Source organism: Physeter macrocephalus, chromosome 2, assembly GCF_002837175.3.
Source record: "Physeter macrocephalus isolate SW-GA chromosome 2, ASM283717v5, whole genome shotgun sequence".
NCBI lineage: Eukaryota > Metazoa > Chordata > Mammalia > Artiodactyla > Physeteridae > Physeter > Physeter macrocephalus.
The window spans coordinates 16,543,081-16,558,041 of record NC_041215.1 but is presented as its reverse complement, the minus strand read 5'-3'; the positions used below and the strand labels follow the sequence as shown (position 1 = coordinate 16,558,041).

The 14,961-nt window shown below is 53.8% G+C and overlaps 1 protein-coding gene across 1 annotated transcript in view; it reads left to right on the top strand.

Moving 5' to 3' along the window:
• Positions 1-12,303, top strand: part of LOC102988126 (lysosomal alpha-mannosidase) — a 14,675-nt gene extending 2,372 nt beyond the window's left edge. The window contains exons 2-19 of the mRNA XM_028499285.2: positions 154-270; positions 3,212-3,297; positions 3,382-3,502; positions 3,585-3,663; positions 4,059-4,168; positions 4,425-4,532; positions 4,853-4,969; positions 6,142-6,315; positions 7,431-7,528; positions 7,611-7,728; positions 9,299-9,417; positions 9,508-9,609; positions 9,789-9,876; positions 10,055-10,135; positions 10,562-10,789; positions 11,218-11,373; positions 11,469-11,571; positions 12,064-12,303. Coding sequence (XP_028355086.2) covers positions 154-270; positions 3,212-3,297; positions 3,382-3,502; positions 3,585-3,663; positions 4,059-4,168; positions 4,425-4,532; positions 4,853-4,969; positions 6,142-6,315; positions 7,431-7,528; positions 7,611-7,728; positions 9,299-9,417; positions 9,508-9,609; positions 9,789-9,876; positions 10,055-10,135; positions 10,562-10,789; positions 11,218-11,373; positions 11,469-11,571; positions 12,064-12,173 — 2,115 coding nt within the window. The 3' untranslated portion in view covers positions 12,174-12,303. The remainder of the gene's footprint in view (positions 1-153; positions 271-3,211; positions 3,298-3,381; positions 3,503-3,584; positions 3,664-4,058; positions 4,169-4,424; positions 4,533-4,852; positions 4,970-6,141; positions 6,316-7,430; positions 7,529-7,610; positions 7,729-9,298; positions 9,418-9,507; positions 9,610-9,788; positions 9,877-10,054; positions 10,136-10,561; positions 10,790-11,217; positions 11,374-11,468; positions 11,572-12,063) is intronic.
• The last annotated feature ends 2,658 nt before the right edge of the window (positions 12,304-14,961 follow it).

The window sequence follows — 14,961 nt, the reverse complement described above, 5'->3', positions numbered from 1 at the left end:
GTATGTCCCTCTGCTCCCACGTGACACACTTCCACCCCTGCCCCCCATGCCTCTGTGCACCCACATTCTTGACCACATATATATCGAGACACAGCTGTCCACAGGGGTGGCCCAGGACACGCTGGCCTGAGGCCCCCTCCATCCCACCTACAGGGCCAGCACTACCGCACCAACCACACTGTGATGACCATGGGCTCAGACTTCCAATATGAGAATGCCAACATGTGGTTCAAGAACCTTGACAAGCTCATCCAGCTGGTCAACGCCCAGGTGAGTGTGCCTACCCCATGGGCACCTGTGCTTGTATCCTTGGGCCTTGGGTCATGTGCATTATCTATGGGTGCTATCTTAGTTTTCTATTGCTGCTTTAACAAATTACCACAAACTTAGTGGCTTAAAACAACAGAAATCATGTTATCTTACAGTTCTGTAGGTCACAAGTCTGACATGGGTCTCACTGGGCTAAAATCAAGATGTCACAGGGCTGTGTTCCTTCTGAAAGCTCTAGGAAAAAGTCTCCTTGCCTTGTCCAGCTTCTAGAGGCTGCCCACATTCCTTGGCTCATGGCCTCCTCCTCCATCTTCAAAGCCAGCAACATAACAGCTCTCTGACCCTGCCTCTGGTGTTGCATCTCTTTTTCTCACTCTCACTTCTTTCTCCTCCCTCTTCAACGTTTAGAGACCCTTGTGATTACATTGGACCCACTAGATAATCCAGGATAATCTCTCTAGTTTAAGGTCAGCTGATTAACAGCCTTAATTCTGTAGTCTTAATTCCCTTTTGCCATGTAACCTAACATAGTCACAGGTTCTGGGGATTAGGACATGGACATCTTTCAGTGGCCATTATTCTGTGTGGGCAGGCATTCACTCTCCCATCAGCACAGAACCTCATCTCCCCTCCCCCATCATTTCATCCCCAGAGTTGTCTACTGGCACAGTCTTTTTTATTTTTATTTATTTTTAAAAATATTTATTTATTTATTTTTGGCTATGTTGGGTCTTCGTTGCTGTGTGCGGGCTTTCTCTAGTTGTGGTGAGCGGGGGCTACTCCTCGTTGCGGTGCGTGGGCTTCTCATTGTTGTGGCTTCTCTTGTTGCGGAGCACGGGCTCTAGGCGCACAGGCTTCAGTAGTTGTGGCACGTGGGCTCAGTAGTTGTGGCTCGCAGGCTCTAGAGCTCAGGCTCAGTAGTTGTGGCGCACGGGCTTAGCTACTCCGCGGCATGTGGGATCTTCCCGGACCAGGGATTGAACCTGTGTCCCCTGCATTGGGAGGCAGATTCTTAACCACTGTGCCACCAGGGAAGCCCTGGCACAGTCTTTAATGTCCTCACCTTCCACGCGTGCCCTGCACCGCTGTTTCACCAAAAACAGCTCTCAGTAACGTCACCAAGGGCCTTCCAGAAGACATTTCCCACTCCTCCCCAAGCCCCTGGTCCCTGAGGAGGCTTCAACACCTTGACTACTTCCTCCTGCAAATACCGTGTTCCTGGGCTGTCAGAAGATCACACTCTTTTGGTTTTTCTCCTGCCTGCTCCTTCACACACTCCATTTTACTGGAAATGGATTTCCTTGGTTCAAATCCTGGTTTTGCCACTTACCGGCTCTGTGACCTTGAGGAATGTTCTTAAGCAGTCAGTGCCTCAATTTTCTTATCTAGGAAATGGGCATAATGGTGGTTCCCAGCTGACAGGGCTATTGATGAAAGTTTAATGAGTTCATTTGCATAGACCAGTAGACCAGTGCCAGGTAAATAATAAGTATTATGGTTGTTTATTATTATTATTTGGGGCTGAAAATCTTCTGCTGCTTAAGACACCAGTTGCAACGTCTTCTTCTCCAGGAAGCCTTCACCAGGCCCCAGCCGAGCTCTTGCTCTTTCCTCGGTGCTCACAGGAGTCCCCACAGATACCTGTGATGATACATCTAGGCTGACTGTAACCAACTGACTATCTGTTCAGTTTCTCTCCTCTGCACTTGGCTGTGAATACCGTGAGAGCAGGGCTAGCCTCTGGTTGTAAATTGTGTCCACGATCCTGAGCATGCTGCAGAATCAAGTGATTGTTTGCTCAGTGAACACAGTGTGTGTGTATGTAAATCTGTACATGAGTGTGTGTTCAGGGGTGTAGATGTGTGTTTGCACATAAAGGCATGTAGTCCTATGCACTTCTCTTCACTCACTCGTGTTTGTTTTAGTGTATGTAAATCTGTACATGAGTGTGTGTTCAGGGGTGTAGATGTGTGTTTGCACATAAAGGCATGTAGTCCTATGCACTTCTCTTCACTCACTCGTGTTTGTTTTGTTTATTTTAAAAATTAAAGTATAGTTGATTTCCAATATTGTATTGTATTACAAATATTGTATTAGTTTCAGGTGTACAGCAAAGTGATTCAGTTATATATATTTTTTCAGGTTATTTTCTATTATAGGTTATTATAAGATATCAAATATAATTCCCTGTGTTATACAGTAAATCCTTGTTGCTTATCTACTTTATGTATAGTAGATTATATCTGTCAATCCTGTACACCTAATTTATCCCTCCCCCCCCTTTCCCCTTAGGTAACCATGTTTGTTTTCTCTGTCCATGAGTCTGTTTCTGTTTTGTATATAGATTCATTTGTATTATTTTTTAGATTCCACATATAAGTGATATCATATAGTATCTGTCTTTCTCTGACTTCACTAAGTATAATATTCTCTAGGTCATTCAAGTGTTTATTGAGCACCTACTGTGTACGAGGCACTGGGGACACAACTCGAGCAGAACAAACATCCTTTAACTCACGGAGGTCACCTTCTTGTTCCTCCACCTCCCTCAGTTGAAAGTGAGCCTCCATTCATTATAACAGTTGTGTCATCTGGCAATAACCTTACAGTGCTGAGGAATTATTATTCCTGTCCTATCATGTCATATTTAGTTTTTCCATGAAAGTTTTAAATAATAAAATTGGAATTATTTAAAGTTTAGTAAAATCTCAGGTTTATTCTTGCATCCCTGAAATTCTTTCCAGGCTGGTAATATTTAGCTTCGGCCAACATTCATTTTCACACTTGGCCATTGGTTTGCACTCAAACTGTGTATTAAGAGAATCTGAACTGACTGGATGCATGAATGTGTGCACGTGTGTGTGTGAGCAGGTATGTGCACATTTGTGGGCCCCCCCCTCCCCGGGCTCCTGAGGGCTCACACACTGACACCTCCCCGCAGCAACAGGCCAACGGGAGCCGCGTCAATGTTCTCTACTCCACTCCAGCCTGTTATCTCTGGCAGCTGAACAAGGCCAACCTCACCTGGTATTTGGGGGGACTGGGGAGCCTGGGGATGGGTGGCATGCCCTGTGGGTCATGACCCTGCCCTCAATGCCGCTGCCGTTGCAGGTCGCTGAAAGAGGATGACTTCTTCCCCTACGCCGACGGCCCCCACATGTTCTGGACCGGTTACTTTTCCAGCCGGCCTGCTCTCAAACGCTATGAGCGCCTCAGCTACAACTTCCTGCAGGTAGGTGGGCGCCAGGCTCAAAAGCGGGTGGCTCAGGGGTCCTTGACAGGCCTGGTGCCCCAACATACCCCCTGCTCTACAGGTGTGCAACCAGCTGGAGGCGCTGGCGGGTCCAGCAGCCAACGTGGGACCCTATGGTTCCGGAGACAGTGCACCCCTCAGTAGGTGTCTAGCGGGTGAGGGGCCGGGGGCGAGGCTGAAGCTGGACTCCAGACCTCCACTGCCCCCTCGAGTCCCTTTTTTTTTTTTTTTTTTTTTTTTTTTTTTGGCGGTACGCGCTCCCGTTGCGGAGCACAGGCTCTGGACGTGCAGGCTCAGCGGCCATGGCTCACGGGCCTAGCCGCTCCGCGGCATGTGGGATCTTCCCGGACCGGGGCACGAACCCGTGTCCCCCGGCAGGCGGACTCTCAACCACTGCGCCACCAGGGAAACCCCTCGAGTCCCTTCTTAAAACCCCTAAGAACCCAGCCTGCCGGCACATGACTTTTCACATCTCCTTGGGGTCGGGGGCCAAAAGTCCTGCGGAGACACCACCCGGCTCACCGTCTGCCTGCAGATGAAGCGATGGCCGTGCTCCAGCACCACGATGCGGTCAGCGGCACCTCCCGCCAGCACGTGGCCAATGACTACGCTCGCCAACTTGCAGAAGGCTGGGGGCCCTGCGAGGTGCGAGGGCGAAGCCTGGGAGAGGCGGAGACAGGAAGGGGCAGGCCCTGGAGCAGAAGGGGCGGGGCCGGTACGGGGCGTGGTCGAAAACAGCGGAGTGGTGTCTGGAAGGGCTCGTGGGGCGGGGCTTGTGGAAGGAGGGGCGGGTCCTGGGATGGGAGGGGCAGAGAAGGCAGGGGCGAGGCTGGGGAGGGGCGGAGAGGAGGAGACGTGCATGGCGGCCAGACCATACCTTTAACTTTACGCGCCTCCCCAGGTTCTCCTGAGCAATGCGCTGGCGCGTCTCAGTGGTTCCAAGGAGGACTTCATGTTCTGTCGCAAGCTCAACGTCAGCGTTTGCCCGCCCACCCAGACCTCGGAAAGCGTGAGCTGTCCTGGACGGGGAGGGGCGGGGCCGGGGGACTGGCCCCGTGGGTGGTGGGTGGGACGAGAGCCAGCGAAACCGCTCGGCGGCAGCGCGGAAAGGAGGCGGGGCTGATGGGCTCTCGAGGCCTCGGCGGGTTGCTGATCACTCTGGGGCGAGGTTACTGGGGGCTCAGTGAAGCTGCGGCAGGACGGAGACCAGTGCACCACTTGGAGGTTTGAATCACCCAGGGACATCACCCAGGGACATCGCTGCACATGGTGGGTGGGTTTGCAGAAGGCGTATTGTGACCCATGCCTGCTCTGACCCTCCCACCCCAGTTCCAGGTGACCATTTATAACCCCTTGGGGAGGAAAGTGGATTGGATGGTGCGGCTGCCTGTCAGCAAACACGTTTTCCTCGTGAGGGACCCCAGTGGCACAGTTGTGCCTAGCGATGTAAGACCACTCGACAAATATTTTTCCCTGAATACCAGAACCCATGAATACCTAACCCCTTGGAAACCTCCCGCCATGGGCATTTCTCCCTTCGCCCCATGGACACTTCCCCCAGGTTTATTTCCCTCCATGGATCTCTCCTTCCATGGACACCTCCCTCTCTTGGATACCTCCCCCTCCATGAATACCTTTTGCCCATTACTGTCTCTTCGTCTGAATATGTTCCCTCTCTACCCCTTAATATCACACCCCCTTGGGAACATTACCCCCTCTCATGAGTATCTTCCCCCCACCTTTTAAAAAATGTATTTTATTTATTTATTTTTGGCTGCGTTGGGTCTTTTTTGCTGCACGTGGGCTTTCTCTAGTTGCGGCGAGCGGGGGCTATTCTTCGTTGTGGTGCGGGGGCTTCTCATGCGGTAGTTTCTCTTGTTGCGGAGCACAGGCTCTAGGTGCGTGGGCTTCAGTAGTTGTGGCACGCGGGCTCAGTAGTTGTGGCACGCGGGCTCTAAAGCTCAGGCTCAGTAGTTGTGGCGCACGGGCTTAGTTGCTCCGCGGCATGTGGGATCCTCCCGGACCAGGGCTTGAATCCGTGTCCCCTGCATTGGCAGGCGGATTCTTAACCACTGCACCACCAGGGAAGCCCTCTTCCCCTTTTAAATATCTCCCTGTGAAAAAATTTCCTGTTTATAAATATCCCCCTCATCCTGGAAGGCCTCTTCCCACTAACCTCTTCCTCCCCCAAGAATCTGTCTTTCCCTCCCTCCCCTGTGTCAAGGATCTCTTCCTGAATTTACTCCCTCACTTCTCCCACCTCCCACAGTAGCTCCACCGTCCTAGTGGATTTTTCCCACCTTATGAATCTTTGCAATCTTTTTTTTTTGGCCATGCAGCTTGCAGAATCTTCGTTCCCCAATCAGAGATCGAACCCATGTGCCCCCTGCAGTGGAAGCGCTGAGTCCTAACCACTAGACTGCCAGGGAATTCCCTCTTTGCAATCTTTAACTCAGCATTTCTGACACTCGCATCCCCTCTGCCCAACTCCTAAATTTCTTCTCCCCATCCTGGAACTCTTTCCCCTCCTCAAGTTTGATCCCTCCCTGTATGTGTGGTGTGGCTTTATATGTGTGCTCACAGCTTCTTGACTTGGTTTCTTTCCTCCCTTACCCGAGGTGGTGATGATTCCCAGCTCAGACAGTCAGGAGCTGCTTTTCTCAGCCTCAGTGCCTGCCTTGGGCTTCAGCATCTACTCAGTAACCCAGGTGCCTGGCCAAAGCCCCCAGGCCCACATCCACCATCCCAGATCCCAGAAGCCCTGGTCTCGTGTCTTGGTCATCCAGAATGAGGTGAGACCCTATTCATATCCCCTTCCATTCCTGGGTGACAAATTTGAGATGTGGCAGTAAGCCACATGGACCCTGGGTCAGTGGGTCTTAGGTTCGTGGTCTAGCATCATCAGCCCCCCATTGTGTGTCCTCAAGTGAGTGACTGTCTTCCTTTGAGCCTCAGTGTCCTCTCCTGGGTCTGTTATGAGGACCCAGTGTAATCATGGGTGACACTTGACAGAAATGTCAGAGCTGATGGAGGTAGGGTTTTGTAAATTAAGTGAGGCATGTCAGAGACTTGGGGGAGGGAGCCATGTGGCCATTTGTGGGGAAGATGGATCCAGTCAGGTAGGGAGCAGCAGACACAAAAGCCCTCAAGTAGGCGGGTGTTGGGTGTTCAAAGAACACTCAGTGTGGCTGAAACAGGGTGTTGGGGTGGAGGTGATAGGTCAGATCATGTGAGTCTTAAGGGAAGGCTGAGGGGAGGACTCTGGCTTTTACTGTGAAGGAACCACGGGAGAAACAGGGTTGCATTAAGACTCTTGTGGGTCCTAGCACTTTGGCCTTTGTGGGTCCCTCCTTCCATAAAGATATGTTAAAAATTATATTTCATGAGAGTAGGATATTAACATGAATATTAACCATGCAGACTTCAATATAATATATTCATTATTATTTCATTCAGGTTTTCTTCTGAACCTAAAAGAAATTGAGATTTACACCTTTCCATGGGCCCTAAAAATCTTGTGGGTCCTGGCACTGTGGTTCCTCTGTCAGTTGCATAAGCAGCCTGGGTCCCGAGCAGATGGGCTGTGATCTCACTTCTGGTGTTACAGGCACCTTTTGGCGGTTATGGGGGGAAAAGACTGGGGAGCGAGCATGGAAGGTGGGAGATCAGGAAGGGGTTGGCTGCAGTCCAGGAATGCCATGGAGGTGGTGAGAACTAGTCAGATTGAGGGTAAGGTAGAAAGTGGAGCTGTTCGGATTTGCTAAAAGAGTCAGAGGTGAGGAGTGAGAGAGAGAGAGAGGAGGGAAGGGTGGGTGACTCCAGAGTTTTCTCCTGAGCCCCAGGAAGGATGAAGCTGCCGTTGGCTGAAGCGGTGGTCATTAATGTCTGTCCACCCTTTTCTCCCCAGTACATCCGGGCTAGGTTTGACCCTGATTCAGGGCTCTTGATGGAGTTGGAGAACCTAGACCAGAACCTCCGGCTGCCTGTTCACCAAGCCTTCTACTGGTGAGGGAGGACCACCAGGTCAGGGAGCAGGTGTGAGCAGAGCTGGGGTCCCTTGCCTGACTCTCACCTGCCCTGGCCGCAGGTACAACGCCAGTACAGGCAACAGTCTAAGCTCCCAGGTCTCAGGTGCCTACATCTTCAGACCCAACCGGCAGGAACCACTGCTTGTGAGCCACTGGGCTCAAACCCACCTTGTGAAGGTAAGGGGTTAAGACTGATGAGTGGGCACTTGGGGATGGGGCATGTGGGGGGTGTGTGTGTGGAGGGTGGTGTGCCATGTGTGCAGTGGGGGGAGGATTTACATCTACAACAAATAAGAAGGCTAAGTCCTGAGGGGAATACTTGAGGATCCTCCCACAGGGTTGATATTCATGGCTGGTTGTGTGACAGTCACGCCATGGAAGCACATAGAAAGGCATTCACATCTGTTGTGAATGTCAAGATTATACTTAGCTTTTGAAATTGGGGGTGGGGTGTTCCCATTTGGCCAACAGATAGGGAGAGCCAGGTGTAACTGCTTGCAGATTTCACCAAGGATCTGTGGTAGGAGGGGATTTTATCTGGGGTGGATATTTAAAGGTTCACTCTTGGATAGGGCTTGGGTGATTCTAACTTAGGGTGGATATTTGAGGGTGCATCTGGCTGGGAACAGGGGCTCAGGCTTGTGGGGTTTCCTGGGGCCTCTCGTTGACGTTTCCTCTTAGGGTGGGAATGGGGCAGGTAACGGCAAGCCTCACATTTGACATGATTCTCCTTGAGGTGAACACCTGCATACCTGGGTCACTGTATTAGGATATAGTTTTGCTTCCTGTAACAGAGTTACCCAAATTAACCATGCCTAAAACAAGATGGAAGTTTCTTTCCATCTAACGGAAAGTTTGGGCAGGTGGGATGGTTCAGTGGTCATCTAGTCTTCTATCTTTTTATTTTTTAATTTTTTAAAAAATTTGGCTGCATTGGATCTTCGTTGCTGCGTGCGGGCTTTTTCTCTAGTTGCGGAGGGGGGCTACTCTTCATTACGGCGCGCAGGCTTCTCATTGCGGCGGCTTCTCTTGTTGTGGAGCATGGACTCTAGGCGTGCGGGCTTCAGTAGTTGTGGCACTTGGGCTCAGTAGTTGTGGCTTGTGGGCTCTAGAACACAGGCTTAGTAGCTGTGGCACACGGGCTTAGTTGCTGTGTGGCATGTGGGATCTTCCTGGACCAGGGCTCGAACCCATGTCCCCTGAATTGGCAGGCAGATTCTTAACCACTGTGCCACCAGGGAAGCCCTAGTCTTCTATCTTATTGCTCTACCCTCCTTAGCATTCAGCTTCCACCTCATGGCCCAAGATGGCTGCTCAAGCTCCAGCCATCACATTTGCATTTGAGCCAGTGGAAGAGGGAAAGGGGCAAGGAACATTGTTCACACCACTTTGACTGGGCCAAACATGGTCACACAGCTACTCAGAACCTCAGGGAAAACGAAACAGTACAGTCTATTCCCAGTAGCCATGTGCTAAGCTAGAATCCTGTTCTAAGGAGGGGAGATAGGGTAATGGTGGGCAGCAAGCATGTATGCCAAACTCAAAAAATTACATGGCTATGACTGAGGTACATAGTGTGGGCATCACACCTAGGCAGGTGGGGGAGGTGGGTGGGGCTCCAAAGCTATTAGTGGGTTTGACGCTGATGTAGACCTTTATGAGCTTCACAGCAGGGGTGGACATTTGCAGGGCTTACCTCTGCTCAGCTGCACGCTTACACCTGCCCTTCACCCCCATGTGCCTACAGACAGCCTTGGTGCAGGAAGTGCACCAGAACTTCTCAGCCTGGTGTTCCCAGGTGGTTCGTCTGTACCCGGGACAGCGGCACCTGGAGCTGGAGTGGACGGTGGGGCCAATACCTGTGGGGTGAGTGGTGGAGGCTGGGAGTGGGGCCTGAGTGAAGGGCAGAGTGGAGTTAAAGTGAGGCTCACCACCTTGCCATCCCATTGGGTATAGTGATGGCTGGGGGAAGGAGGTCATCAGTCGCTTTGACACTGTGCTGGAGACAGACGGACTCTTCTACACTGACAGCAATGGCCGGGAGATCCTGGAGAGGAGGTGGGGTGACTGGGGGCACTGAGGGGTGGTCTGTGGTCTGTTGGGGCCCAGGGCCAGTGGGGGCACCTGCTGCTGATCCTAATGAGTGTGGGAGGGAGAGGGTGAAGGGGGAGTGAGGAGTGGGTGAGCGGGGAAGGGGAGCCAGACCCCGGGCCTGATCAAATCCCACCCCACCCCAGGCGGGATTATCGACTCACCTGGAAGCTGAACCAGACTGAGCCAGTGGCGGGAAACTACTATCCAGTTAACAGTCGCATTTACATCACGGTACCCATCCCCCATCCTGTTCCCCACATCTTCCTGACACCCCATTACAGAGCAGGGGTTACCTCTCATTCTTAATATCTCCCACCTGTCCTCAGCAGTCTCCACCATCCTTGTGGGGCCTGCCTGGGGGCCAGGGCTGGCTGGCAGTGCAGCCCCTCACTCACCCCTTGCCCCCCAGGATGGGAACGTGCAGCTGACTGTGTTGACTGACCGCTCCCAGGGGGGCAGTAGCCTGAGTGACGGCTCCTTAGAGCTCATGGTGAGTGGTCCAAGCCCCATCTAAGTCAGGGTCCTCCCACCAGTTCCCTCCCTGGCCCCCTGCAGGACCTTGAAGCCAGTTTCTGTTGCTAGGTGCACCCCTCCGTTTGTGGTCCCCGCTAAGCGGAGCCCTCCATTCCTATGTGAGACATTTACTCCGTGCTTTTATCCAATCCTTACCCAAGCCTCCCCTCCAGGCCCTGATTTGCCCTATCCACGCCCCCATTAGATCCTTACCTCCCTCTGTCCTAGTCCCTTGTTAGGTCGGATCCCCACTTCTACTGGGGACCCCCTACCAGATCTTCGTCCTCCTCCGTTCCACCCCAATCTTCAATTTTTCTTGAAATTCCCACTTGCTTTTACCCAATTTCTGGCCCAGAAATTGGCTAGAAGGACCCTCACCCTCTCCTGGCCACTCTCCCCGCAGGTGCACAGAAGGCTGCTAAAAGACGATGCACGCGGAGTAGGGGAGCCGTTGCTGGAGGAGGGGTCAGGGCTTTGGGTGCGAGGGCGCCACCTCGTGCTGCTGGACAAGGCCCGGACCGCGGCCGCTGGGCACCGGTTGCAGGCGGAGAAGGAAGTCCTGGCCCCGCAGGTGGTGCTGGCCCGAGGTGGTGGCGCCCCTTACCGCCTCGAGGTCGCCCCTCGCACGCAGGTGAGGGGCGGTGGGGCCGGCAGAAAGAGGACCCGAAGGAAACCTGCGGGGGAGGGGCGGGGTTGAGGGCTGATTTACCTAGGCTTAACTGGAACCCACCTCCCCTGCCCCTACCCGTCCTGGGGAGGACGTATGCTAGTCCAGTCCCCTTAGCTCAGCCCCGTCACCCCGGCAGCCTCGGCCCAGCCCTCTCGTCTACTCACCTCCTCCAGCCGGGTCTCTCCACTCTTCCTCCCCGCCCTAACTCAGTCTCAGACCAAATCCTTTCTGCCCCCAACCTGGCACCGCCCCGTTCCCTCATTGGCTCTGTCCTGGGTGAGCCCCGCCACTCCCCGGCAAGTCCCGCCCCTCCACGCCGGGTCTCCGCCTCCTGACCGTCGCTCAGTCCCGCCCTTCCTGGCTCAGCGGCGCGCCACTCTTTCCCGCAGTTTTCGGGGCTGCGCCGAGAGCTACCACCTTCTGTGCATCTACTAACATTGGCCCGCTGGGGCCCGGAGACGCTGCTGCTTCGCCTAGAGCACCAGTTCGCCGTAGGGGAGGACTCGGGCCGCAACCTGAGCTCTCCGGTGACCTTGGACTTGACGGTGAGGAAGGCAGAGGTGGGAAGGAGACAGGAGAGAGGCGGGAGGGGAAACTCCAGCTTTGTCCCAACACAGCCCGGCCCATCCACTTCCCGCAGGACCTGTTCTCCGCCTTCACCATCACCGACCTGCGGGAGACCACGCTGGCGGCCAGCCAGCTCCGGTCCCACGCCTCCAGGCTCCAGTGGACACCAAACACGGGTGGGGGCCTGCCCGGCTCTGGGGGCCGGGTGGGAGGTGTGGGAATGTTGACCAGGTCCAGGTATAGAGCTCGAGGGCCTGAGTCGGTCGGTGTTCAGATCCAGGTTAGGGGTTTAAGGGACTCAGGTGGGTCCAGCAAACCAGTGGTAGGTCTTGAGGGTTTGAGAATCGAGTGCAGTCCCAAGAACAAGATTTGAGAATCTCTGTCGGTGTCTAGTTCTAGAGGCAGGCGTTGGCTTGAAGGTCCTTGGGGTGGGACTTGTGGGTGTGAGGATGGTGACCAGGCACTGGGGAGGGATTTGGGGATCTGGGGGTGTGGTATCTAGGCCCTGGAAAGCAGTTAAAGGGTCTGCGAGTGAGGCCCTGGGGACAGATTTAAGGTGGTATGTCTGTGTTCAGGACAGGGAGCACAGGGGTGGTGTGGGGTGGCATAGGGGTGTTAAGGCAAAGGAAGTCTACGTCCCTCACTCCTTCTCTCCTCCACCTCCCCAGGCCCCACACCCCATCCTTCTCCTTCCCGGCTGGTCTCCACCACCATCACGCTACAACCCATGGAAATCCGCACCTTCTTGGCCTCAGTGCAATGGGAAGAGGATGGCTAGACCTGGTGGAGGCAAGACTCCCCCAGAGCCTGAGCCTGCTCCTCCAGGCGCGGGGCAAACTCTCCCCCTTCTTCTCTTGCTGCTGCTGCTACCACCAAGGAAAGCCATTAAAATGCCACTAACAAGAAAAGAAAAGACTCAGGTCAAGATGTAACTGAGTGTGGGGTTTTTTTTTTTTTTTTTTTTGAAGGCAGTGGATGGAATTTATGACCCAGAAAGGTCAGCAAACCCTAGCTGACCCTTGACCCGAGGCCTTGCAGGAAGACCACTTGCTGGTTTGAATCCTCTCACCGGAGTCTACACGGTTCACACCCCACCTCACCTACCACTCTGTCCTCCACTCCTGCTTCTCTCCTCCATTCACTAGGGCTGTGACACAGCTGTTTTTTGTTTTCTTTTGTTTTGTTTTTTGCCATGCCCTGTGGCTTGTGAGATCTTAGTTCCCAGACCAGGGATTAAACCCGGGGCCACGGTAGTGAAAGCTCTTGTGTGGTTCCCTTGAAGGCATCTGGAGGCTGGGAGGGCATGTCAAGCCCACCTGTAGGCCATGTAGAGAACAGCGTTTGGATGCTCGGGCCCCTGATTCTCAGATGTGCCTCCAGAAAATATTTCTACATCGCCCTTGGTGGGGGAACAGGCATGAGCCTGGGCTGGCTTGGAATCCCCGGGCAGAACACAGATGGGGTCTAGGTGGCAGATGTGCCTCTTGAAAAGTTTTCTAAGTCTCCCCCTAGAGAGATAGACCAGAGAGGCCCAAGGAGGGCACCCCAGTCTATTTGCCATCTTGTATGGGGTACAATCACCCATGCTGTGTGGCTTACAGGATCTTAGTTCTCCTGACCAGGGACTGAACCCGGGGCCACGGCAGTGAAAGTGCCAAGTCCTAGCCACTGCACCACCAGGGAATTCCCATCCCCAGACTTTAAAAAATTTCATTCCAGAAGGGGAAGGCAGCAGAGCTGACTAGGATAGAATGGGGCATGTGTCCCAGGGCTGCCTGCTGTCCTGCATTGGGTCCTGTCATAGGAAGTGCCCACCAAAACTGCTTGTAAATATTCCTCTGGTGGCAGGGATCAGGCTGGGCCAGGCAGTGTGCCCCAGGAGTGGCATCTCGTGTCCGATCATCCATGTGCCTTCTGAAAATGTATCCAAATCCAGGGCATTATCCAAGGAGACCCATGGAGGTTGCCCTGGGTCCTCCCTCAGTTGTGCATGGAGCCCAATCACCGATGCATCCTGTAAACCTCTCTGAGGTGTCCTTGGTAGTGGGCACAGGCACAGCCTAGCCAGAAAGACTCAGGGTGGGTGCCTGAGCCAGCCTGTGGTTCTGCACAGGTCCTGGTATCGGACCCATGGCACCTCATGGTGCCTCCTGAAAACACACATCCCCATTCAAAGAGGCAATGACCTGGGCTGGACCTACTGGCCCATTCTGTGTGCCACGGGCTCAGGTGCTATCACTCTTTGTTCATGGTCATTGAGAGCCCCTCCTGAAAAGTTTATGTGACCTTTTGTGGAGGGGAGGACTGGTCTGGGCCAGACATGGAGGCCCGAGGGCATGGCAACCGACTTACTATCCAGTGTGGGTCCCTGTTGGCAGAAACATGCCCCTAATACACTTCTAAGTCCTGATCCAGTGTGGACAGGCTCTGGGATAGTCAGGGAGTTCTGTGTGGGGACCTTAGCGTGTCAGTGGTTTTGTGTGGCACGACTAAAAACATTTCTAGTCCCCTCTGGTGGTATAGACAGGACTGGATGGACCATTGTGTCCTGGGGAGTGTGACCGTGGCCTGGCTGTCATCCTGTTGTGCCCTGATCATTGTATTCTGTCCTGAGCAGGGGCACAGGCCCAGGCTGGCGGAGAGGCTGGGTCAGGGCATACCAGCCCATAGTGGTCCTGCTTGGGTGCCAACTTTTAAGATCACCTTCTGAAAAGATCTCTACGTCCTCCTCACTAGGCTAGGGTCAACCCAGGCTGGGTAGGAATGCCCATGGCCTGTCTGGGGCCTGGATTGAGGATGTGCCTGGGTCAACCAGGGAGGGTGCCCCAGGTACACCCAATGACCCACTTAAGGCCTGGTCACTGGAGACAGTCCCTGAAAACATAAGTGCCCTTTAGAATACTGGACTAGCTGTGCCAGCCATGGAGGCTGAGGGGGGTGGCTAGAGGCCTGCTATATGGTCTTGCTTAAGGGTCCCATTTTCAGAGGTTCCCCTTTGTTGGTGGGAACTAGTTGGAGCCAGGAAGTCAGCCAAGGGGGCAGGTACCCAGACATGACTGTGGTCATGTGTTGGCATTGTGCCTCTCAAAAGAGTTTCCAAGTCCCCCTCTGGATGAGGGCCACTGGCCTGGGCTTAGAGGGCTCCCCACTTCTACCTGCAGACACCTGTGTGGTCCAGTTGGTGGATACGCTTCTCCCCCCCTTCATTTTTCTAAATCTCTCTTTGGAGGAGACAACTGGTCCTAGCCATCCAGGGAGGCCCCAGGGAGGATGTTCTGGGCCTAGCCATAGTCACAGGTGGGCCCTATTCATCACATATGCTTCTGGAAAATATTTCCAACTCCTCCTCTGCAGAGAGGCAGCGACCAGGAGGGCTAAGGACCACCTCCGAGGTTGTCTAGGGCTTGGGGGAAGTCCCACGTGGGGATGGGTCACCAGATGTGCTTCCCCCAAATATTTTTAAGCCCTCTTGGGAGGGGGAGACTGAACTCAGATGGCCCTGGAGGCTCGTGGAGAAGGCTGAGTCACAGCCCTCAGCCCCGTCACAGTCCACGGTCCCACGTGGG